At 37.8% G+C, this 25,565-nt stretch overlaps 1 protein-coding gene across 12 annotated transcripts in view; it reads right to left on the bottom strand.

Annotated features, from left to right (window-relative positions):
- LOC127420180 (autism susceptibility gene 2 protein-like) overlaps window positions 1-25,565 on the bottom strand; it is a 518,748-nt gene that overhangs the window by 21,701 nt on the left and 471,482 nt on the right. For all 12 annotated transcript variants that reach the window (XM_051662267.1, XM_051662237.1, XM_051662243.1 and 9 more), the window contains one exon: window positions 1,357-1,723. In XM_051662267.1, coding sequence (XP_051518227.1) covers window positions 1,357-1,723 — 367 coding nt within the window. The remainder of the gene's footprint in view (window positions 1-1,356; window positions 1,724-25,565) is intronic.

Here is a 25,565-nt window from a genome sequence, read left to right as displayed (position 1 = left end):
CCACCATTTTGGATTAGTTTTATCACTGAGATTGTTGCAATGTATTCTTGTATTGCCTTCACCACAAAAGGATACATACAATGCAGCCTTAAATTTGGCCAAAAGAAGGTAAAAGGCACCTGCCTGTCTTTAACAACAGCCATCGTGTCAGTAGGGCATCTATGATGCCTTAAAATGCTGTCTAGATAGGTCTAAAATGCATTACTAACTAACTAACTAACATTGCTAACTAAAACTAATAGGTTTTAGTTAGTTTATTATTTAGTGACTTTATGCCATGCCAGCTTCCAAGGCTATTTTCATGGTGAAAAACAAGTTAAATATTTATTAAAAGGTAGAGTGATTAAAAAAAAAAAACCTCAATAAGGTTTTTAACATTTATTTTCGATAAGAACTCTAAAACTTATTCAGGGTTGACTTTGTTAAAAATCTCTTCAAAAGTGTTTGCGGAGTAAAATAATTTCCTAAAACAAATAAATCCAGCACAATCCAATAAAATATGTTTCAAGGATAGTGGATTCTGGCATGCAGTGCATAATGGTGGATCTTCGTCTGATATTAAGAACATATGGAATGTCCTATTCAGAATCAGAATCAGCTTTATTGCCAAGCATGTTTTTTTGTTTTTTTTGGGGGGGGGGGGGGGGGATTTTTCCCCTTTTTCTCCCAATTTGGAATGCCCAATTCCCAATGCGCTCTAAGTCCTCGTGGTGGCGTAGTGATTCGCCTCAGTCTGGGTGGCAGAGGACAAATCCCAGTTGCCTCCGCGTCTGAGACAGTCAACCCGTGCATCTTGTTGAGCGCGTTGCCACGGAGACATAGCGCATGTGGAGGTAACCACGCTCAATTCACCATGCGCCCCACCGAGAACGAACCACATTATAGCGACCACGAAGAGGTTACCCCATGTGACTCTACCCTCCCTAGCAACCGGGCCAATTTGGTTGCTTAGGAGACCTGGCTGGAGTCACTCAGCACGCCCTGGGATTCGAACTAGCGAACTCCAGGGGTGGTAGCCAGCGTATTTTACCACTGAGCTACCCAGGCCCCCATTGCCAAGCATGCTTACACATACAAGGAATTTGTCTTAGTGACAGAAGATTCCAGTGCACAAACAATACAACAACAAGACAGTGATAATAATGATTAAAAAATATTGAATAAAAATAAAAAGTGAATTATTTGGCAACGGGTGTAAATTATCTGATCCCAGCAATTACTGAAATTAAAGATGTGTCCTTTGCCCACTACAGGATTTATTTCTTGCAATTTGTTTGAGCTTACTAGGTTTTCAAACAGAGCTCATGATTCATTATTTACTAATAATATTGAGATAAATGCAAATAAATTATTAACCTGATGCTGTGAAGACTGCTGTAAGGCGAAGGATGATGATGACTGATGATTGGCCGGCTGTGGTGCGGCGGGGGCGGGACTCTGTGCTCCTGTGGATAGGATTGGTTCCTCAGGAGTGGAGGGGTTGGGATAGGGGGCAAAGATTCCTTCTTGATACTAAGAGGGTTCAGGGAGATATGGTGTGGTCTGGGCGGGGGGGCTGCCGCCGCAGCAGGGGCAGGAGACCCCGTAGGGGGCGATGCAGGAGTCGGACTAGAGATCGGCGGGACAAACGAAACGTCGTTGCTCTGTTCCTGGCTACGCTGAAGTCCAGACACTTTGGTCGAGGTGCAAGTTTTGGACCCGAGATTCTCATTCGTTGTTGTAACTGGAAACAAACAAACAAACAAACAAACAAACAAAGAGCGATGAGGCACAGAAGGCACAGTAGTATCATGGGGATGTCTGGCAACTGTCTGGCAGACCTGTGATATTTGAGACTGCTGATGGACTATGCATAATTTAAAATGCCTAACGGTACGTGTCCACTGGCGCAGAGTGAGTGGAGCTGAGCAGGGGATTTTGGGATTCACAGCAGAGTGGATCAAGTGGTGATAGCATAGAAAAATCTGGAAATGCTGAACTTTATGCAAATGAGGCAAACAACGCCAGTCTGATTCAGTACTTAAATCACATCGTTACACATTAGGATACTATATTTAATTCTGATTTCAAATGCAGTTTGAACTTATTCAATGAGTATGTTTACATGCATATCAATACTGCTAACTATCAAAAATCAGCTTATTAAAAAAAAAAAAATGACAACGAAAGAAACCTGCATTTACATGAGATTTTAAATAATCAGATTATTTGTTGCTTTGATGTCAAAACGTAAACAGACACGCACACAACACTTGTGCACACTGGATAAGCGGCTAAGAAAGGCAGTAAAGGTATTTACATGCAACGTGATATCGGGGTCATCGGCAAAAATCGACATGTGATTTAGATCAAACTGTTTATGACCTTACTCCGATAAAAGAACACAGTTCAAAGTGTTAACATGACATTACATGGTGTTGGCTAATTAAGCATAACCAGTGTAACAACATGTAAACATGCTCATTGTGGCACATTAAATTGTATTGACTCAGAATGTATACTTTAGAAAAACCACGAGAACCATGTTTGCATTTTTCCAACTACAATAATACAAATAAATGATGACTTTATTAATCAAATATAGAAAGCAATTTAAGACCATACTTATGACAACCACACTGCTGGTCAATTTACAGACAGATTTACCTAAAAGATTTATTCTGTGCCAGTGGATAGTGTATTTATATCTTTTGTCCATTGCTGTGTTCTTCTTGTCTACATTGTCTATTTAATGTTGTATATATTGTCTACTACAAGTTGTGTACTGTTTGTCCTTTTGCACTGTAATCCCTAAAGGAACATCATTGCCCTGCAATGTTTTAAAAAGAAAATGACATTAAACTTCAACTTCAACTTGTAGTGTAAGAATATGAGCATCACAGGGAAACAGAGACAAAGAATGCATCCTTGCCCAGGTGTATGTATCTCAAATCAAATGCACATGCAGTCTGGCACAGGTGTAGACATGTAACATAAAGCGTGAGATCGGTTTGCTAATCCATCTATTAGTTTGCAGCAGGATGAATGGCAACCAGCTGTGCCGCCCACACTGTACAAAGCTGGCATATGCCAGGGCACCATGAACATCCACATGTGTCTGTCTCTATCTTCCTCTCTCTTATCTCCCTTTTATCATTTTATCCCAGGTTTCTTTTCTTCATTTCTTCCTCTCTCCATGGGTTTTATGAAGTGTTTAATCAGGTAATTTTCATGCCTGCCTATAATCAGATGATCCAATTTTCTGCAAGCAATCCAGTCAGAATGAATAAATCAGAGCAAATTAAAGTTAAATGCCGATCCCATTCATAGATTTACAGAGCATACAGTCTGCCATGAAATAATTATGTTTCAATTGTGCTGTGAAAAGTGATCACGCACCCTTTATAGTGGCCTTTCAGAGTCCCCCCTCGCTCTCTCTCTCTCCTGTACCCTTTCGTGAGAGTCTCTGTTTTGAGGAACTTCTGTTTTCGCCGAATTAATCAGAGTGCAAGAGAAGCTTTTAGCCTCCGCATTTTACAGACTATAGTCATTCAGCATGTAAAGGCATGCAAGATAGAAAGAATGAAATGGCGAGGAGTATGCATGAAAAATCCAATGATGTAACCACATATTCATGATGGGGAATGGGTGGTGGGTTGGGACCAAATGTAATACTTTAAGAATCGACTTGTTAAGGTCATGTGATGCCATGCGAGAAGCAGATGTGTGAGCGGCTAACTCTGTGCACTTTGCTGTTTATTTTTTTATTTTCATGTTATAACTGGTGAGATTCGATACACCCAGTTACATATTTGCTATTTTCTGTTATGTAATTTTGCCTCATAAAATTTGTGCAGAAGCACCGGACTTGAGCAATCCGATTGCAAAGTTGTCGTGGGGGCTCTCGTATGCGTACATGGACCTTCTGAGTTTAGAGGGACTGACGCCAGTTGACGCTGTCGTGTGCGGGGTTAATGCGCACGTTTTTCTTTTTTCTGTTTGTTTTGTTCGGGGGGAAGTTCGGGGATTGATTGTTGCATTAATGGGGAATGTGGTCTGTATAATCTTGCTTTTGACACACAATTTATTTTTTTTTATTATATAAATATGTCAATTGTTAATATGAGTGGATTATCTCTCTCCACATGGAAAGTCAAGGGACTGGGGCACCCCATAAAAAGAAGGAAGGTTATTTCTTTTCTTAAGTGTAAGATATATGATATAGTGTTTCTTCAAGAAATGCATCTTTCCCCACAGGAAGCTGAAAAATTTGAGAAGATATGGGGTGGACATGTTTTCTTTAGTGTTGGTTCAAGTAAGAGTAGGGGAGTCATTATACTGATAAATAAACATCTACAATTCAAATTTCTCAAACAGATTAAAGATAAAATAGGAAGAGTCATTATTGTTTTAGCAGACATTCAGTGGCAAAGGTTGATTTTGGCTAATATTTACGCACCTCATGCTGATGATCAGGGCTTTTTTATAGATCTTGAAGGGGTGTTGCAAACTGCTGGCACCCCTTATGATATAATATTGGGAGGAGACTTTAATTTATTGATGGACTCAATCCTTGATCATAGTGAAGCAAAAGTATGTAAGACCCCTAGAGCCACACTGACGCTTCACAGGATGTGTAAAAATCTTGGTCTTGCAGATATCTGGCGACTTTTGAACCTATCTGGTAGGGACTATACATTTTTTTCATCAGTTCATAAGATTTATTCTAGAATATATATATATATTTTTATATCTAAATCCCTCATTTCATCTGCTCAATTGGAGATCACATCCTGGTGGGTTTAGAGATGTTGCCACATACAGAGAAAAATAAATCATATAGTTGGTGCTTTAATGTATCCCTTTTGCAAAATCCTGATTTCCAACAAATGTTAAAGACTGAAATCAATGTTTATATGGAGACCAACTGGTCCTCAGTATCCTCTGTGGGCATGGCTTGGGAGGCACTTAAGGCAGTTCTTAGGGGTCGGATCATACAATATGCCTCATTCACCAAAAAATCCAAAGCAAGTGAACTCGTGGAGTTGGAAGGGAATATTAAAAGTGCTGAGGCAGAGCTGAAGCACCGAATGTCGTCTGATGGCCTCAGAGAATTGACCTGATTGAAATATAGATATAATACTATTTTGTCACGGAAAGTGGAGTTTTGGTTGTTCAGGGCAAGACAGTCATTCTTTGAGTCGGGGGACAAAGCAGGGAAGCCTCTGGCAAGATATATAAAATAGAGAGAGTCTTTTTCTACCATTCCCTCAGTGAAATCTGCTGGTGGTGAAATATTTACCTCAGCCATTGATATTAATAATGCTTTTAAAGAATTCTATCTTGATCTTTATAGTTCCATGTCTTCGTCTACTGATGAAGATATTAGAACATTTGTGGAACCATTAGAACTCCCTAAATTGACGACTGAGCAAAAAAATTATCTTGATTCTGAAATAACCTTGGAGGAGCTTGACGTGGTAATTAAGGACTTGTCTTCAGGCAAAGCTCCGGGGCCAGATGGTTTTGCCGCTGAATTTTTTAGATCTTATGCTACAGAATTGGCTCCACTTTTGTTAGAAGTTTATACGGAATCATTAAAGAATGGAAAGCTCGGATCAGTCTGATTCTTAAAAAGGACAAAGATCCAAGCGAGTGTAAGAGTTACCGTCCAATTTCCCTGATCCAGCTAGATGTAAACATTTTGTCAAAAATTTTGGCTAACTGATTAAGTTATGACATCTCTTATACATATAGATCAGGTGGGGTTTATTAGGGGCCGCAGCTCTTCTGACAACATTAGGCATTTCATCAATATCATGTGGTCAGTGGCGAATGATCAGACTCCGGTCGCTGCCATCTCACTTGACGCCGAAAAGGCGTTTGATATGGTAGAATGGGATTATCTTTTTAAGATTTTGAAAATATTCGGGAGTACATTTACTGGTTGGATTAAGTTACTTTATAGACACCATGTAGCGGCAGTACAATCAAATGGATTAATTTCAGATTATTTTACTTTGAATAGGGGCACTCAGCAGGGTTGCCCTCTTCCCCATTATTTATAATAATATCTTGCCCTGGAACCATTAGCAGCTGCATTAAGAAAGGAGGAGGATTTTCCAGGGGTGGTGGCGGGAGGTATGGCGCATAAACTTTTGCTTTACACAGATGATATTTTATTATTCGTCTCTGACCCTACTAGATCTATGCCTTGCCTCCACAGAATTATTAATTCCTTTTCTAAGTTTTCAGGATACAAAGTCAATTGGTCTAAATCGAAGTTTTGTCTTTGACAGCATACTGCCCAGTAACGGCTTTCCAGCCAGGTGCTTTCCAGTGGCCCAAACAGGGCATTAAGTATTTGGGCATTTTATTCCCAGCAAAATTGTGTGATTTAGTTAGAGTTAATTTTGACCCCTTAATAAAACATTTTTCGAACGATGTGGACAGGTGGGCTTCATTGCATTTATCTATGATCAGGAAAGTTAATGTTATTAAAATGAATTGTATTCCAAAATTCAATTACTTGCTGCAGTCACTCCCTATAGATGTCCCCCTCTCTTATTTCAAGCAATTTGATAGCATAGCGAAGTCCTTCATTTGGAATGGTAAGCGTCCCAAATTACATTTCAATAAGTTACACAGGCCGATTGACAAAGGTGGGCTAGGCCTACACATGATTTTATTTTATTATTATGCATTTGGTCTCAGATATTTGGCTCATTGGTCGCTTCCACCTGAGAGAGCCCCTCCCTGGTTCTGTATAGAACAGGAAGCGCTTGCCCCTATTTCACCATTGCAGAGCCTTTCTATCATATTAATCGGAGAAGTTAAGTTACATCCCGTTATCTCGCATTTGAACCCGATATGGACAAAAGTGTCCAGAGTGTTTAATTCAGACATTTATTTAAATGTATATGCATATGGCTGAACCCCAAATTATGAATCAACAAGTCCCCTTTTTGCTGGTCAGAATGGATTGGGAGGGGGGTTACTACACTCGGTGACGTATATGAGAGTGGAGTGTTGAGATACTTTCAAAATTTGGCTCAACTTTTTGGGATTCCCAGATCTCAGTTTTAAAAGTATTTACAGTTGCGCCACCTGCTCTGTACTGTTTTTGGAAGTGGTTTACACCCCCCTAAAGCGGCAGATACTCTGTTAGTGGTGATTTAGGGTTAAATATTGATTCTGTATATATATATATATGTTTTGCTGTTCCTTTCTAATAGACGAATCAATAAAAATGTTAATCGCAAAAAAAATAAAAAAATAAAATAAAATAAAATAAAATAATAATCAACTTGTTAAACAAACCCATTGGTCAACCACTGATCTAAAAATCTCTAAGGAGAAGGGGGCTGCAGATATCTGCATATAGCATCTATACAGGACAACACTGGTGCCTTTATCTACAATCAAAAGAACCAATCGCCTTACTGGTAAACACATTGCCTGTTTTTTTCCCCTGTAACATTCATGCATTAGCTGGAGCAACCTGAAAAATATGAAATTTTTTAGTGTGGTTTGAGCTAAAAAAAAAAAAAGAGCTGCACTTGATCTATGAAAGGTGCTATAAAAATAACATTTATTATTATTAATATGGATGCACCAATGTATAGGCCGGTCGATATTTATTGGCCAATTAATGACCAAATTAAAACCAAATTGGTGGGACCTGGGTAGCTCAGCGAGTATTGATGCCAACTACAACCCCTGGAGTCACGAGTTCGAATTCGGTCCTTGTGGTCGCAATTAGTGGTTCTTGCTATCAATGGGGCACGTGGTAACTTGTGCGTGGATCGCGGAGAGTAGCATGAGCCTCCACATGCTGCGAGTCTCCGCGGTGCCATGCACAGCGAGCCACGTGATAAGATGTGCAATTGACGGTCTCAGAAGCGGAGACAACTGAGACTTGTCCTCCACCACCCAGATTGAGGTGAGTAACTGCACCACCATGAGGACCTACTAAGTAGTGGGAACTGGTCATTCCAAATTGGGAGAAAAAGGGGATAACATTTATAAAAACAAATAAAAAAAACAAACAAAAACTAAAAACAAGCATGAAAATGGCGATATGAAAAATAATGGTTCATTTATAATTAATTATCAACACACTTTGTAAAAACTCTTTGAATTCAAATGCACAATCCAGAAATAATGATAGCCACACAATGTAGAAGGGTTGGCACTGCAAAGAACATGTAATATTTAATTAGGGCCCAAGCACTGAAAGTGCGGAGACCCTATTGTTCTTCTAAGGATTATTATTCTTCAACTTTTTTTTTTAAGGTTTTCGGTACTTTTGGGGTACTTAACATGTGTGAAAACTCTTGAAAATTTGCACACACATCAGTTTCGTCTGCCAGTAGGGCTGGACAAAGTTGCAAGTGGGGGCATGCAGAGGGGGCTCTGTAGCACCCCCCTTGAAAATGGGCATGTAAGGGGGGCTCTGTAGTACCCCCATTTTCACTTACAGTCACCAAAATTGGTACATATATAGTTCTCATAAAGCCGAACAACGTTCATACTCACAGTCATTATCTCTGCCCAACAGGAAGTCGGCCATTTTGGATTTTCTGAAAATCACAAGCTCTGAACTTCTAAATACTCCTCCTAGGGAATTCATGTGACTGGCACCAAATTTGTGCAAGATCATGCCAGGACACTGTAGATTTTTTATATTTTGAACAGTGTCGCCATGGTGAAGTAATACATTTATGGCTAAAAATGTGCAAACAGGAAGTTCTTTATATCTTCCGTGTGCACTGTATGATTTTGATGAAAATTCAGCTGTATGCTTGGTAATGGGGGCTGATCACATTTATGCAGTTATTATGGGTCACAGTCATAGCACCACCAACTGGCAGCAGGAAGTATGGTACTTTTAACAGACTTTGAAATAGCCCTCTTATGTTTACATGAATTGCTTAAAGATTCTTTAGAATAATGTCAAGACACTGCTGATGTAAATTTGTAAAGGGATATTTGATATCATAATACGGTTGCCATGGCAACTAGGGATGCGCCGATACCACTTTTTCTCTTCCAATCCGATTCCGATATCTGAAATCTCAGTATCGGCCGATACCGATCCCGATCCGATACCAGTGTTGTTGTTTTTTTTGCATAATCAGTTTAGAATATCTTTACATTATTGTGTGGAACTAATTGGGGGTACTCTGTAATATGAAAAGAAACACAAACCTCTAACTACACATTATTTCATACATATGTATGCATTAGCCTATTAAGATAAACTTTATTGTTAACTACTTTACTGGATAATGTAGCAGCAAAATTAACAGGAATTCCAGTCTAAGAAAAGTTCTCATCAAGTCGGACAACTTTCATAACTATAATCATTAGGTCCACTCAACAGGAAGTCAGCCATTTTGGATTTTTTGAATATTGCAGTCTCTGAACTTTTAAAAACTCCTTGGTGATCCATGAGACTGTCTCCACATTTAGACAATATTATGTAAAGATGACAATGAAGATGCAAAATTGCGAACACATTTTGTTATATCGAATGGTGTTGCCATGGTGAGGCATTAAATTAATGGCGAAAAATAGGAAAGAGGAAGTGTCTCCTATCTTCTGTGTGCAATGTGTGATTTAGATCAAAACTGAGATGTATGTTTAGTCTTGGGGGCTAATCGCATGGTTTTTACTATTTTGGGTCATGGGAAGTGTGGCTATTACAACAGACTTTAAAATAGTCACCCAAATTGCTTCAAAATTATTTAGAATAATGTCAAATGCCAAATGCATGTTTCCACCTTGCGTTGTTTTCCGAAAGCCACCGGGTGGAAATGGACCCATGGTGCTTGGACCAGTCATCGCTGATTGCAGCTATATTTTTTATTCTTTCTCGTTCTCACATTAATGAGGAAAAACCCTTGTTATTTGACACTTGTGAAAGCGGCACTTACTTATACATGTTGAGATAAAAAAATCCAAATGCTCTGAAAACAGCAACATTTTAATTCTGATACATCGTTATTGTATCCATTAAGGCTTTACAATTGAGTTAAAACTCAAATCGCAATAAGGTCTTGCCTTACTAAAGCTTGAAATGCTGCATTTAAAAATTGACTGCAATCAGCGCTTCAGTCAGCATTGTGTATGGAAGCAGCACCCACTAGAGGTCAGGATGACATTTTCCATTATCCATTACACCACTATAGAATTTAAAAGATTAAATAACTTTTTAAAAGGTTAAATAACTTTAAAAAGTTATTTTTAGTTGATGTGGTTGATATTTCAGTGGAACTGCCCAACATAATATGTTTGCATAATATGAATGTGTGATGTTCTATTATATACAGTACAAACATGTAAACATTTTCATATCGGTGCATCCCTAATTATTATTAAAAAGCAAAACTTATGACACTATAATTGATTTCCTGACAAAATGTTTTGGAGATTCTGGTCTTTCCTTATTTAAGTAGATAGGAGCTGTACATGAACAAGATATTCAAAGCTATATGCAAGACTAGAAAATTGCAGCCATCTTGGCAATGCCTCTGCACAGCTGACTGAACTGTCTTGCCTTTAAGGGACTTTGATACATCTTCATCCAATCAACAAAGAATAGAATGGAGAGCAACCACACAACCACTGAATTATCATTATGCATACTTTACTGGTCAGAGCACAAGCATAAACACAGAAAACAGAGATGAAGAGATAGAGAGAGGAGGAGAGTCGTTTAAGACAATATCTTCCCCAGACCACTAAACAGCGCAATTGCAGCCCACATTCCTAACAGCTTACTGCAACCTCAGACAAAGCCTTCCAAAGCCTGCAGCACACACACTCTCTCCCTGGCCATTAAAACCTCAGAACAATGGTCTTAATGGAATACCTGGGGTACATTAACATTCCACTTAATCATTAGTGGACACCAATAATTGAAGAATAAAAATGCCAGCCTGAGTTTTTGACATATTTCTCCCATGGTATTTACTTGCCAAATATGATGCACCTTCAAAATGAGCTCACATTTAGAAGTAGAACATGTTGAAGGATTAGTTCACCCCAAAATTTAAATTCTGTCATCGTTTACTCACCTGATTTCATTCCGATTTGAACTCGTACAACATGTGACATTTTGTGAGAAAAACAAGGAGAAATTAGCTTATTGTGTCCCACAGCAGAATGAAAATCATACGGGTTTGGACAACATAAGGGTGAGTAAATAATGACAGTATTTTTTATGTTTGGGAGAGACATTTCTTAGAAAGAAATAAGACTAAGTTGTTCTTTTATGATCAGTTCTTAAGGTTTTCTCAGAACATTAGTGGATAAGATTTGTTGGGTCAAATCAAGTCAAGTCAAATCTTCTTTTAAATACTACTAAAAGGAAATGTCCATTGATTTTAGACAGCTGCAATCCTCTAACACTACATGTATCAACAGGGAGCCAATACAACTTGTTACAAATTATAAATATCTTGGTATTGTGCTTGATCATAAGCTTAAATGGGACCTATCAGGGCTCCAGACTGCGACTAAAATGGTCGCAAATGTGACCAAAATAATTTATTGGGACTATAATTTTAAATCTAGTCGCCACTGGCGACAGTCGGGTTGTGTGTGTTCATATTGTATTTCATCAGATACAGTGCATCCGGAAAGTATTCACAGCGCTTCACTTTTTACACATTTTGTTATGTTACAGCCTTATTCCAAAATGGATTAAATTCATTATTTTCCTCAAAATTCTACAAACAATACCCCATAATGACAACGTGAAAGAAGTTTGTTTGAAATCTTTGCAAATTTATTAAAAATAAAAAACGAAAAAAAAAAAGAAAAAAAAAAAATCACATGTACATAAGTATTCACAGCCTTTGCTCAATACTTTGTTGAAGCACCTTTGGCACCAATTACAGCCTCAAGTCTTTTTGAGTATGATGCTACAAGCTTGGGACACCTATTTTTGGGCAGTTTCTCCCATTCTTCTTTGCAGGACCTCTCAAGCTCCATCAGGTTGGATGGGGAGCGTCGGTGCACAGCCATTTTCAGATCTCTCCAGAGATGTTCAATCGGGTTCAAGTCTGGGCTCTGGCTGAGGCACTCAAGGACATTCCCAGAGTTGTCCCGTAGCCACTCCTTTGTTATCTTGGCTGTGTTATCTTGCTATCCTCTCTGGAGCAGGTTTTCATCAAGGATGTCTCTGTACATTGCTGCATTCATCTTTTCCTCGATCCTGACCAGTCTCCCAGTTCCTGCCGCTGAAAAACATCCCCACAGCATGATGCTGCCACCACCATGCTTCACTGTAGGGATAGTATTGGCCAGGTGATGAGCGGTGCCTGGTTTCCTCCAGACATGACGCTTGCCATTCAGGCCAAAGAGTTCAATCTTTGTTTCATCAAACCAGAGAATTTTGTTTCTCATGGTCTGAGAGTCCTTCAGGTGCCTTTTGGCAAACTCCAGGCAGGCTGTCATGTGCCTTTTACTGAGGAGTGGCTTCCGTCTGGCCACTCTACCATACAGGCCTGGTTGGTGGAGTGCTGCAGAGATGGTTGTTCTTCTGGTAGGTTCTTCTCTCTCCACAGAGAAATGCTGGAGCTCTGTCAGAGTGACCATCAGGTTCTTGGTCACCTCCCTGACTAAGGCCCTTCTCCCCCGATCGCTCAGTTTGGCCAGGCGACCAGCTCTAGGAAGAGTCCTGGTGGTTCCAAACTTCTTCTATTTACGGATGATGGAGGCCACTGTGCTCATTGGGACCTTCAATGCTGCAGAAATTTTTCTGTACCCTTCCCCAGATCTGTGCCTCGATACAATCCTGTCTCGGAGGTCTACAGACAATTCCTTGGACTTCATGGCTTGGTTTGTGCTCTGACATACACTGTTAACTGAGGGACCTTATATAGACAGGTGTGTGCCTTTCCAAATCATGTCCAATCAACTGAATTTACCACAGGTGGACTCCAAACAAGTTGTAGAAACATCTCAAGGATGATCAGTGGAAACAGGATGCACCTGAGCTCAATTTTGAGTGTCATGGCAAAGGCTGTGAATACTTATGTACATGTGATTTTTTTTTCGTTTTTTATTTTTAATACATTTGCAAAGATTTCAAACAAACTTCTTTCACGTTGTCATTATGGGGTATTGTTTGTAGAATTTTGAGGAAAATAATGAATTTAATCCATTTTGTAATAAGGCTGTAACATAACAAAATGTGTAAAAAGTGAAGCGCTGTGAATACTTTCTGGATGCACTGTATCTTGTGAGTTATTGAATACATCTTTAGAGCACCAGTTTGTCTCGTGCTGCTTTTCACCCATTCTGTTTCTGATGAGCTCGCTGCAATGCACGAAACAACAAACCGAGTGCGAGAGAGTCATGACCAAATTACTCTTTTGAACGGGATCTTTTTCATGAATCACCTGAAAAGAACTGAGGATTTGAACTCAGGAGCTCAGGTTAGCAGTTTGAATCAGATTCACTTTCTCAGCGAATCAGCCGTCAGTGAGCTCACAACTGGGAGTGCAGACATTTCAAAATAAGAGTCCCATGTGTATTTCGGTCTTCTTTATAATTAAAAGTCCCGTATTATGTACGACTTTTTTTCTCCTGGTAATTATTGATTGGGATTGGAGTAGCACAATAAACTGCATCTGGGATTTCATTCAATTTGCACTCTTGTAGTCTCTGTGTCTGGGCCATCTGGTAACAGTAAAAGACTAAGGCAATGAGACCTTATTCACGCTAATGCCATCTTTGATTTTTTATGGGAATGACAAAGAGGTTGTGAGGGATAGACTTCCAGTCTCTTCAATGGCACGAACAGTGTAAAGCTGTATAAAGCTCCTAGATCACATCTGATTTTCCACAACTCATGTTGTCTGGAGTTCTTTGTATACAGAATGTTCTTGGACAGATATTTTATCAATGTTTTTTCCGCTGAATGATCCAAAGGCACTTTAAACTGCAGTACAGCCCATTGAAGAGATGGTAAGTCTATCCCTCACAGCCTCGTTATCATTCCCATTAAAAATCAAAGATGGCGCTAGAGTGAATAAGGTCTTGGTCTTGTTGTAAAGCTATATATATGAGATCAAGCTTTTGACACTTAGGACAATTGAGGGACTTGTTCACAACTATTACACAAGGTGCAAACATTCATTGATGCTCAAGAAGACAACAAACTACTATATGCATACTATATGTAATTATCTGTAATGTAGATTGTGAAGAGCAGTATTAAATAAAATAAAAAAATTGATCTCTTATATTTGTATAAATTATGAAAGGGGTGTGAACATTTATGAGACAAAAAGGAACACAAACTTATATGAAATGCCATGTGATTACACTACAAACCAAATTTCCCTACGGGGACAAATAAAGTCTAACTAACTAAGATTTGTTGGCCGGGGGATTCGTTAAAGATTAGCGTAAAAGGAGAACTTCAACCCAATAGCTGCCTCAGAAAGGTCTAAGCAAATTCCCTCACAGATAACCCTGTTTGTTGCCTTTTCCGACAAAGCACGGAGAATAAAAACGTTGCCTTCCGGTGATATTACCTTGGAAACCAGTCTCCGAGGCACGTTCATGTGGTAAAAGCGGACAGTGGTAGTCAGGCTCCTCAACTAGCGGGCTGTGGCACTTTAGGCACAATGGGCACTGAGCTATCTCTTAATGATGATCCTAATGGGCCATAATGGCAGCCAGCAGGCAAGACAAGACATACAAGCTTGGCTTCTTTCTCATTAAAAATGGCCTGCAAATGTCCCAGTGTCTGGATGCCTGCTATATGTAATGAAGGGACTTCTCTACAGTCCAGAAAGTGGCTGTAATCATTTAGTAGAAAACGATACAATGTCATTTGAAACGAGCAGTTGGGCAGGCAGTGTGGTGATGTCACGCCGTTGGCAGAGACACGGCAGAGTTTGGCAGAGGCTGTGCATGGTCTTGGTGCGGGCAAGGTTGTCACATGAGAATTTGTTGTCAATTTGTGGTCACTGTAATTGCTAATATGTCAACCTCACTGCAGACACATTGGAATAGTGATGGGGAAAGATGGTATTTACAAAAACAATGCAGCCACATTAACCATCTGGGGTCTGAGGGTGTTTTGGGCCCTGGAGAAGTTTTGACATGCCTTGACATTTGTGCTTTTTTCAGTTGCTTAAAAACATATTAAATGGCTAAAGTCTGATAACACGGTTTTTAGCACAAACTGGGCTACAATAATATGTGAACAACATGTATGTACAAGTTCTTTAAACATATGTTTCATGTTTGTGTGATAAATATTCACAGAGTTTCAGTTCTTGCGACAGGTTTCAGAAAGATGCTCGTGGAGACAGAGACGGCTGAAAGCGCACCCTTTTTATTTTCTTTGTTTTACAAAAGCACAAGGTTTTGTTGTTATTGTGAGTGTACACAAATAAAAGTAGACCCTTTATAGTCTCTAATGATGTCTTACACCTATCTGTATGCCCAAAAATGGAGTATTTTAAGTTGTTTCCACTGTTATGAGGAAAAAATCCAGCAGGATGTGCCAGCGCGTCCGTCGACCCCAGAGGGTTAAAAGATGCACGGCTTTCAATTTGCTCAAAACATCCCATATTTTGGCTGTTGGCCCTGAAATCCTGCCTTAGGAATCTTTTAATGAGAAGGCAGTGCCAAATAAACATGTAGCTCTAACTTTTGTTTTTGACAACTGACAGGCCAATTTCTCAGAGTCAAATAAATAGAAGACCTCATTATCCACCACCAAGGTGAACTATAATACTGTTATGCCTATTACCAACACAACAACTTCAGATATGCACAGTATTTAGCATATAAGATTTTTCATTTTCTAAAGAAAATGTGAGTGGTACAAATTCACCCCCACAATGCTAAGGTGTTGTAGGTGGTTGCTGAGTTGCTATGCGGTTTCTATGCGGTTTTTAGCATGCTTCTATGCAGTTTCTTGAGTGTTCTGAGTGGTAGCTAGTAGAAGTTGACTGCTATATCATTTTTCAAGATTAACAGGTGCCCATAGTTGTTTATTGGCAAAAATCAACCATAATAGTTTTCATAGTTTTTTCCCCATGGGTCTGCTAGAACGGGGTTTTAGACAGTTCTAGAGAATGAGCGCAGCCACTGGAAGTGAACTATGAAAAATCACTGACACCACATGGGGATTGGCTGTGTCTTTATTGACAATATTCATCCTTATATATCCTCACAAGCATAACTTGCATATTTTGGTATTTTGATCAGATAATCATCAAGTGTTCTAAACTGAACCATTTACATACACTCACTGAGAACTTTATTAGGAACACCTATACACCTTACCTACCGTGGCATGATTGTTGTTGCTAGATGGGCTGGTTTGGGTATTTCTGTAACTGCTGATCTCTTGGGATTTTCATGCACAACTCTCTTGAGTTTACTCAGAATGGTGCCAAAAAAACAAACAAAAAAAAAAACATCCATTGAGCGTAGTTCCATGGACGGAAATGCCTTGTTGATGACAGAGGACAACAGAGAATGGCCAGACTGGTTCGAGATGACAGAAAGGCTACGGTAACTCAGATAACCACTCTGTACAATTGTAGTGAGCAGAATAGCATCACAGAATGCACAACACATCGAAACCTTGAGGTGGATGGGCCACAACAGCAGAAGACCACATCGGGCACTTTATTAGGACCATAGTGTTCCTAAAAAAGTGCAAAGTGAGTATATAAGAATCAATTGCTGATGATCTATTGTTGAATTACTGCTCATTTTTGACAAAGTTTGTTTTAAAGTGTTTATAATTAGTTGTAAATTATTGTAAGAGTGCATATTTAGTGCATGTTAAAAGCAGTGCTTTTTTTAACAAACAGCGAAGCTTTAGTTTAACTACATTTCTCAGCAGTGAGGTGGTAGCATGTGTAGTTTTTTAAATCAAGTAGCTTTTCAGTAGCAAAGCTATTTTACTGATTAGGTTAAGGTAACCATTTATCAAAGTACCATGGTAGTATCATGGTATTCTCTGAATCCCCTTGACACACCATGTAAATACAATAGTATATGAATATGGTAATCATTTATCAAAGTACAGTTGTAGTACCATGGTATTCTTTTAATTACCTTAAGGCACCATGTAAATACAATAGTATATAAATATGTTAACCCTATATCAAAGTACCATTGTAGTACCATGATATTCTTTGAAATACTTCGCAGAACCATGTAAATACAGAATGGTACATAAATATGTTAGTTGTGTATCAATGTACCACAGAATTACCATCTGATACCATAAGAAATTGGAGTGTTATTGCCCAGATGTGCTCACATGAGGAATTTGGACTCTGAACAGAAGCTTATATGGAAATACAAAAGCTAGACACAGAATTACAGGATAAGATGAATAGTATATGTAAGTAGAGGTAAATAACATATAAATATACAGGAATGTGCAAAGAAAACTATGTTCAAATGGGTATGGGTTTATAGAGGTAGTAGTATAAATATGAAAAGGAAAATGTAAAAATAGTGATTCTGCATATTGAACAAATGGGTTTTGTATAGTTAATTTGTATGAATACGCATGTTTTTTTTGGTGTTTTTTTACATGCAAATTTGAAATGTTACATCGCACCATACTGTATTGCACTACACTGTATTATGCTGTACCATAGCCATAAACGTCATGTGAATTAGTCTTTTAGATGCCTTTTCTATGACCATATGTTGCATGCATCTGGTTGAAAAAAATAATAATTAAGTAGCTTATAAGTCGTAAGCTACTTTTGGAAAATAGTTTGTAGTGTAACTTGCTTCTTTCTCTTAAGTGTGGCTTTCAGCTTAGCTTAATTGATTATTCTGTTGAGTTGTTGGTAGCTTAGCAAGCAAAAGTTTTTGAGTAGCTTTCCCAACACTGGTTAAAAGTTCCATTTCATGCACAGAAAAGTCCCACCTTATCCACAGAATCTTCATTTTGTCTGGTTTACATTGGAAATTTAGATGCACATCAAACTGCATCTGGGATTAGATTTATTTTGGACTCTTGTTTGGTAGATAGCAAGCACCACTAATTAGAATATGCAATAATTCCAATAATTTAACAAGTACTACTTCTATACTACTACTAGTAGTACTTTTATGTCAAGTTCTATACTAGTACTACTACTACTACTACTTGCTATATAGCACGCTCCAATCATTAGCCTTGAACAGAGTGGCATTTTCAATCTGTAACATGAAGTAGATGCAACAAAAGAGACCCTTAACACAGTGAAATCACAGCAGAGCTATTAGACGCACAGACAAGAGAGCCCTCAGGAACACCCACAGATTTGTAGAGGTCGAAGGTCACATTCTGAGAAGGGAGTGACACTCCCTCGGGACGTGTTGGCATCGCTGTATACCAGATGACACTTCAGCATACTATTGATCTGCTCTGTCCCCCTGCTGTTTCTCTCATGGCACAATCCCTTAAGGGACTCTGGCCTCAACACGTGCCTACTTCTGCAGGAACCACCACCAATGTCGACAGGGGAGCTGCGTTCTATTGACGGATAGTTCCAGCAGAAGCAGGGTGACCCCAGCATCGCCCCACAGCTGTCCCACTCAGATATCCTTGACCTTTGACCTCATTTCAGGCTCAGGCAGCCGTCTTGGAACATCTGGAGGGCTGTCGTACTCTACCCATATTACACACACACACACACACACACACACCCACCCACTAGAATGAAGAAAGTGTAGACAGATGGCTCTCGCTACCACAAGAATTTTTTTCCAGCGTTCTGAGAAAGAGTCCCTCTCACATTAGAAGACAAATCCGTTCTGATCCTCTTGTGGTCTAGATCAGTGTTTCCCAACCATTTTGGCATAAGTACCCCCACTGCACCATCAGTAAGGCTCACGTATCCCTTAATTGACCTCTTCATCGACACAAAACCCAAGATGTGTACCAAAGGTTAAATATCATTTAACACTATCATTAATATTGATTTATCCCTGATGTACAAAATGAAAAGATGAAGTTGCCAGTTATGATGTTTATTAATCAACAAAAACAAAACTGGGCCAAATGAGCCATGAAATGCGCTATTAGAACAAACAAATGCTGTTAATTATATAGGGAACCTTCTAACTTGGTATATTGCGAAAGATTAATTTTACAAATGTTATTTTATTATTAGTTTTACATAATTTTGGTAGACAATATATATTGTTAGGCCTACATGCTTATTGTTTACATGCACAATTTGTACTATTTACAAGTATTAACACCGATAAGTAGAACAAGTGCAAAAATGGCACAGTCTCTTTAAGAAAACAGGCAGTTCAGTGTTTTGTTTTGGTTGTGCGCATATTAACAAGAGTGAAGTCGCATGGCTTCTTTATTATAAATAAATGTTTCTCTTTTGTTGTTTTTAATCAACAACTGAATAAAAAACAGAGAGAAAGGTTATTAAAAAATTCATTGTCAGTAAAAATGGATTGCATGGATCTAGTCTTCGGACACGTATTCAACTTTTACTCTCAGGATCTCTGTGCTTAATTTTGCATATTAAAAGTTTGATCTTGGGATTTTAAGAATCAGCATCGAGATTGTTCAAGTGAATATCTAAATGAATAGTAAAAGTCATACATTTTGTTTTATAGGTTAAACAAAGCAAAATCCAATTATTTTCACCTACCGCTTGGAACCTACTTACATGCCACCTGGAGAATCACTGGTATAGACTTGTATAGCTAACAGTAATGGCACCTGCGTTACTAACGTCACTAACACGTTCTCTTTTATAGTGTTTCAAGGGTTTGTGGAAAATAAAAAAAGCATACGCAGATGTGCACTTTTGGAATACTATTTTGAACACGCTATGATTTCTGACACCCTAATCTCACATACTATAAAGTACTACAAAGATGTAGCCAATGTCTAGTTCCAGACCACTAAGTCCCTCCCCCTTTCAACAACAATATTCTCAACCGTTCCTACTGCTCATGCAAATAGGAGATTATGGATTTACATCTTAGTCTGCTTCTGTTTTATATGTAATAAAAACAGCTCGTATGCAAATGAGGTGTTAAGATAAGGCAGCAGGGGATGCAAATTCTCCAGGGGCCTTTGCTGCATCTTGCAACCCCCCCCCACCAAAACTGCCTTCTGGTGAGATCAAGCCTAACACTACACATTCTTCACTTATTTACTAGGCAAACTCAGTGGTGTCTCCCCATCCTCACTGTGAGCCAAAACAGTAAGACAAAAAAAAAAAGTTATAAAACCATAACACATAACTAACAATCTAACGGCGTCCTCAGGCTGATAAAGTCAATGCACAGAATAAGACTCAGGAGTTTATCTTCTGAGCAGGTGCTTCATGGAGATGTGACATGTTTTCACAGATTGGCTGCATCTAGACAGGAGATTTTCTCTGGGAGATTCTCTTACCAGTCAAATCCACTGGGATCTGTATTTCATTGTGCCAACAACAAACAAAGAATGTCAAAACATCTAAATCCCCACAAGACCGCATCTTCTAGCTTATGAGAGAGATGTTAGCTTCAGAGATGTTGATAAATAAATCATCTCATAGCTGCCAAATTGTGATAAAATAATTCTATAGGGGAATTATATAATGAGATTTTATTATATACTTTATAATATTTATATATACTTTTATAATATATAAATAAAGTATCAATTATAATTTAAAATATACATTATATTTTATAAACAAATTATAAATATAAAATTAAATATATATATATTTAATCATATATATTATATATGTAATAATATTTATATTTTATGTAATAGTATAACATAATATTACTTTCAATTAATACATCAACAGAATAGTTTCTTTTGGCCAGGTTTAAATAGTACTAAAAAAGTACATTTAAAAAACTAAAAAGTTTAATTTATAATGTACATTAAAAAAAGTTTCAATGCCTGATTTCAATTTAAGCATGTGATTTCACTTTTTGTTGAAAAAAATAATAGGCTGTTATTATTGGCCAAAATTTCAATATCCATTCATCCCTGATTCGATCTGTTTAACAGCGCAGCACTGTATGGTATTACATGTACTTACAAACTGACAATATCTTTTTTAATAAACAAAAACAAATTATAAATATAAAATATGAAAAAATATGAAATATTATTAATATGTAATATTATAAACTTTATAGTGTTTATATATAATATTATAATATATAAATATTATAAAGTATCAAATATATTTTAAAATAAACATTATATTTTATATATTTTATAAACATTTAAAAAAATATATAGAAGGTAAATATAAAATATGTATATTTTATAATATATATTATATACTTCATAATTTATATTGTATGTAATATCATAATATAATATAATATAATATAATATAATATAAAATAATATAATATAATATAATATAATTTTCAATTAATAAATCAACAGAATAGTTTCTTTTGGCCAGGTTTTAATAGTACTAAAAAGTTATTTTCTGTTTCATGTGATTTCATGGATTATTTTTTTTATTATTATTTAAAACAGGCAAAAATGGTAGATTTATTGGGTATATAAAAAAAACAAAAACAAAACAAAAACAAAAGGCTTTTAGTATTAGCCAAAATTTCAAAATCCATTCATGCCTGATTCGATCTGTTTTACAACACAGGAGTGTATGGTTTTATGTGTAGTTACAAACTGACAACACCATGGTATTACCTCCCCTGCAGTCACACTCAGTTTAGTTTTAGCTCCTCTAAATCCATTCCTTCTAAGATCACAGACATACAAAATCACCTGTGTGTTTCAAGACATTTTAAGGGCCAACGACAGCTGGTGTGAAGACATCGGTCCACTATTTCCATCTCCGTTCAGGACAGGGTGAGGTGGCACCAGAGCTCTCCGGGTGTTAAGCTGCAACATGTTGGCTGATGAAGCCCACACAGAAAATCTGTGAGCACCTACTGTTCATTTCATAGATCTGGAAGTGTTCTGTGGCCTCCATGAACCACTGCTTGCACATGCTGGGAACAGACTCACACTGTGCCCATATGGCTCAGGCGGCATATGCCATCCTGTTCCATGCCATGCGTGATTACTGACAGACTGAGTGAAGTGAGTGAAGACTGGGGGGGGATAAGTATGGTTACCTGTGTCTTGGCTGGATAACTAGGTTTATTCTCTATCCCAAACTATTACTTCAGAATTTACTACATTTACTTCAGAAGTAGAGTTGTGTGAAACTTTTTCATAGAATATATCTTGAATTTTTTATTTTCTTGCTTTATGCACCTTTGATTTTTTATTTTATTTATTCTTTAAGCAAAAAAAGAAGTATTTGCTAATGGGGTAAGAAAATATATCTGAAAAAATAAAATAGTTTATGAAAACAAATCTTAATTATCTTGTGCAGTTTTGTTTCTCATGTAAACTTATCTTAAAGGATGTTAACAAGTTTTACTGGAAAGCAAGATAAAACTTTTTTGCAGGGTAATTGGATCTGACTTTCACAGCTGTGAAAAAAACTAAATATTGATATCATAAACTGTCCTAGACTATTTGACATTAATGGTAATGGCATGCAGTACATCTGAAGCAATCATTTTATGATGGCGAAAACTACAATTCTTCGTTAATCTATCTGTGCCTCTGATGTGGGGGTGGGCATTTTCCAAACATCCCAGATTGTTTGTGTGCTGCCACGTTGTGCCCAAACGGCTCATCATTTCATTAATTTGCTTGAGCTGCACGGTTGGCAAACGCGGCAGGCACGGCGGCAGCTGTCTGGATTGATTAGAGAAGAGGACCCAGTGCTGCAATTATCTAGATGACTGCAGACAATGGTTGTCTGGTCTAATAAAGATTCGCCTTACGACTCAGCAGGGTGTTGGAATCAGCAGAGACTCAATACACAGGCCAATACAACAGACAAATCTTAACTCTTCAACCTTTGACATTTGGGGTCAAAGACAAGTCTAAACAAAATAAGAGAATAACCTGTACGTGGCCACACAATTGGTTTTCAGCTGAAGAGGTCAGACCATATCCATTGTTCTTATTTTATTAACTTCTATGAGGGTAGACAGATATATCAGCCAGGCCTTTAATCGGAAGATACTTGGCCATTTTGAGATTATCGGCATAAGCATAAGGTACCTGATTAGCCAATTAACAGAAGTGGTATTTTCTGTTGTCAAATATCTTTTTAATTTTTGAGTAAATATTATGTAAAATAGGTGCATTTTAATGTATCATTACTTTCTATTATATATACAGTATATAGGACAATGTATACAGTATATGTATTTAGATATCAGTATCTGCATTGAAAACCTATAAAGGGTAAACAACAAGTTTAGATCAGTGGTTTTTAACTGGTTTTGCTTCAGGACCCAGATTTTACATTGGACATCAAGTGGCGACCCAACACAATAATAAAAAAAAAAATGTAACTTGGATTTAATGCAGCATGTTTTTTTCTTTTCTTTTACTATCTCTAATAGTTTTGTTCATTGTTTTCAAATAAAAGGGCATGTATCAAGTGACATTATTTTTGTTGTTGATGTAGACAACAAAAGATACAGGACTTTTTCTCTCCCCCCTTTTAAAAGTTGATGAGCCTATTTATTTATATGAGTCTATTATATTTATTATCCAGTTTATTTCCTAATATCGAACATTACTCAAGAACATATATTACACAGGAGTAAAACTTTAAACATATAAGCACAGGCAAGACTCTGGATGACTCTTCATTACTGTGGTTAGATCAATGTATAGTCTTTATAAAAACAATTAAAGTATTTTGTTAAGAAAAATTAGTCACCTAAAAACAATTATAAACTTTAACTACAACTGCCACAGTTGTAATTAAAATGAGGTCCAATATATTCTAGCTAATAGATTATTAACTATGACATTTTTGTCAAAATACCACAGTAACTGTTACTATTGCGAAATCATGATACATTTTAGTAAGGGTGATGATGTTTAATTTGAAAAACCTGTATTTTGGTGGATGCACAGTGTTGTCCTTTATCTCCATCAGTGCTATTTATAATGTCAGAGCTGCCTGCTGTTTGAGAGGTTTGACCACCTCCACTGCACTTTAAACTAGAAAATTCTCACAAGAATTCAAATGGGTCGCATCAGTGTTGTGGTCTGCACTGCGATATTGAGAGAAGCCCGGTTGACACTCACGTGCTCCAGAGATAAAGCAGATTAAAGCAGAGCAGATCACTGGCACACTCGCACAAAAACCAGGCTTCAATCACATTGCATTTTCAGCTGAGAAGCATACAGTATTTAGCGCATGTAAAGTGCCGAACATGAGAAAAATGTCATTAAATTTGCCATGGTGGTCTGAAATTTTGCTTCGGCCACAAAAAAATGTAAATGGAGGAAGAACCCTGGAATTGTTTTTCCCTGCTGTTTGCGACCCAGTCTGAACAGACCTGTGACCCACCAGTTATGAGGTAAATGAATGTCTGCTTACAGCCTACTTACTATAACAAAACATTACCAAACTATCATGCAATTACCATGGAATTATAATTTTTTGGACACAGTACCATAGTAAAATACTGTTTTTTTTTTTTTGGACATGTACCATGTAATACCATGGCAAATGAATATGGTAATTATTCAGTACCATGGTACATATCAAAGTACCACAGTAATACCATCTTATACCAAAGCTGAACAATGGTACTGCCACAGAACTTTTTTCTATGGGTATATATACTGTATTTATATATATGTACAGTTGAAGTCAGAAGTGTACATACACCTTAGCCAAATACAATTCCTGACATTTAATCGTAGAAAAAATTCCCTGTCTTAGGTCAGTTAGGATCACTACTTTATTTTAAGAATGTGAATTATTTAATTTAGCTTTTATTTCTTATATAAAAGATGATGGTGCCACGGATGGCTGCCTCGGTGTGGAGCTCCTCAGTTCTTTTGTTGTTTTTGTTTGTTTGTCCTGTGTTTAGTAATCTTTTTCCAGTCAGTTTTACCAAAGACGAACTGCTGAACATTCGACAGCATGTACCAGACAATCTTTTCCTGGTTTTTGAATATTCAGACGTTCAAGAGACATAGGCGAGGGAGACGAGCCGGTGCGCTGGTCAAACTCCGTCGGAGTGGATTTCGAACAGCGCTGCCAAGTATTCATTTAGCAAATCTCCGCTCTCTTCCTAACAAAACGGATGAACTACATCTCCTCACCTGCACAAACAAGGACTTTTCAACCTCTGCTGCCTTGTGCTTAACAGAAACCTGGCTGAGTGAAGCCATTCTGGACAGCGCGTTACATCTGCCGGGCTTCCAGCTGTTCAGAGCGGATCACATCGTGGAGTTAACGGGGAAAACGAGAGGCGGTGGAACATGCTTTTATATCAATGAAAGTTGGTGTACAGATGTAACAACGTTAAAGAGGATGTGCTGTCCTAATTTGGAAGTGCTCTTTATTAACTGTAAGCTGTTCTACTCGCCGCAGGACTTTTCCTCGTTTATTTTGGTGAGTGTGTATATCGCACCAAACGCTTGTTTGAACACAGCGCTGCAACAGCTGGCTGATCAAATCACAGACACGGAACAACAATAC

Source organism: Myxocyprinus asiaticus, chromosome 3 (genome assembly GCF_019703515.2).
Source record: "Myxocyprinus asiaticus isolate MX2 ecotype Aquarium Trade chromosome 3, UBuf_Myxa_2, whole genome shotgun sequence".
Classification (NCBI taxonomy): Eukaryota; Metazoa; Chordata; class Actinopteri; order Cypriniformes; family Catostomidae; genus Myxocyprinus; species Myxocyprinus asiaticus.
Note: the sequence above shows the minus strand (reverse complement) of the source record. Positions and strands in the feature narration are given on the sequence as shown.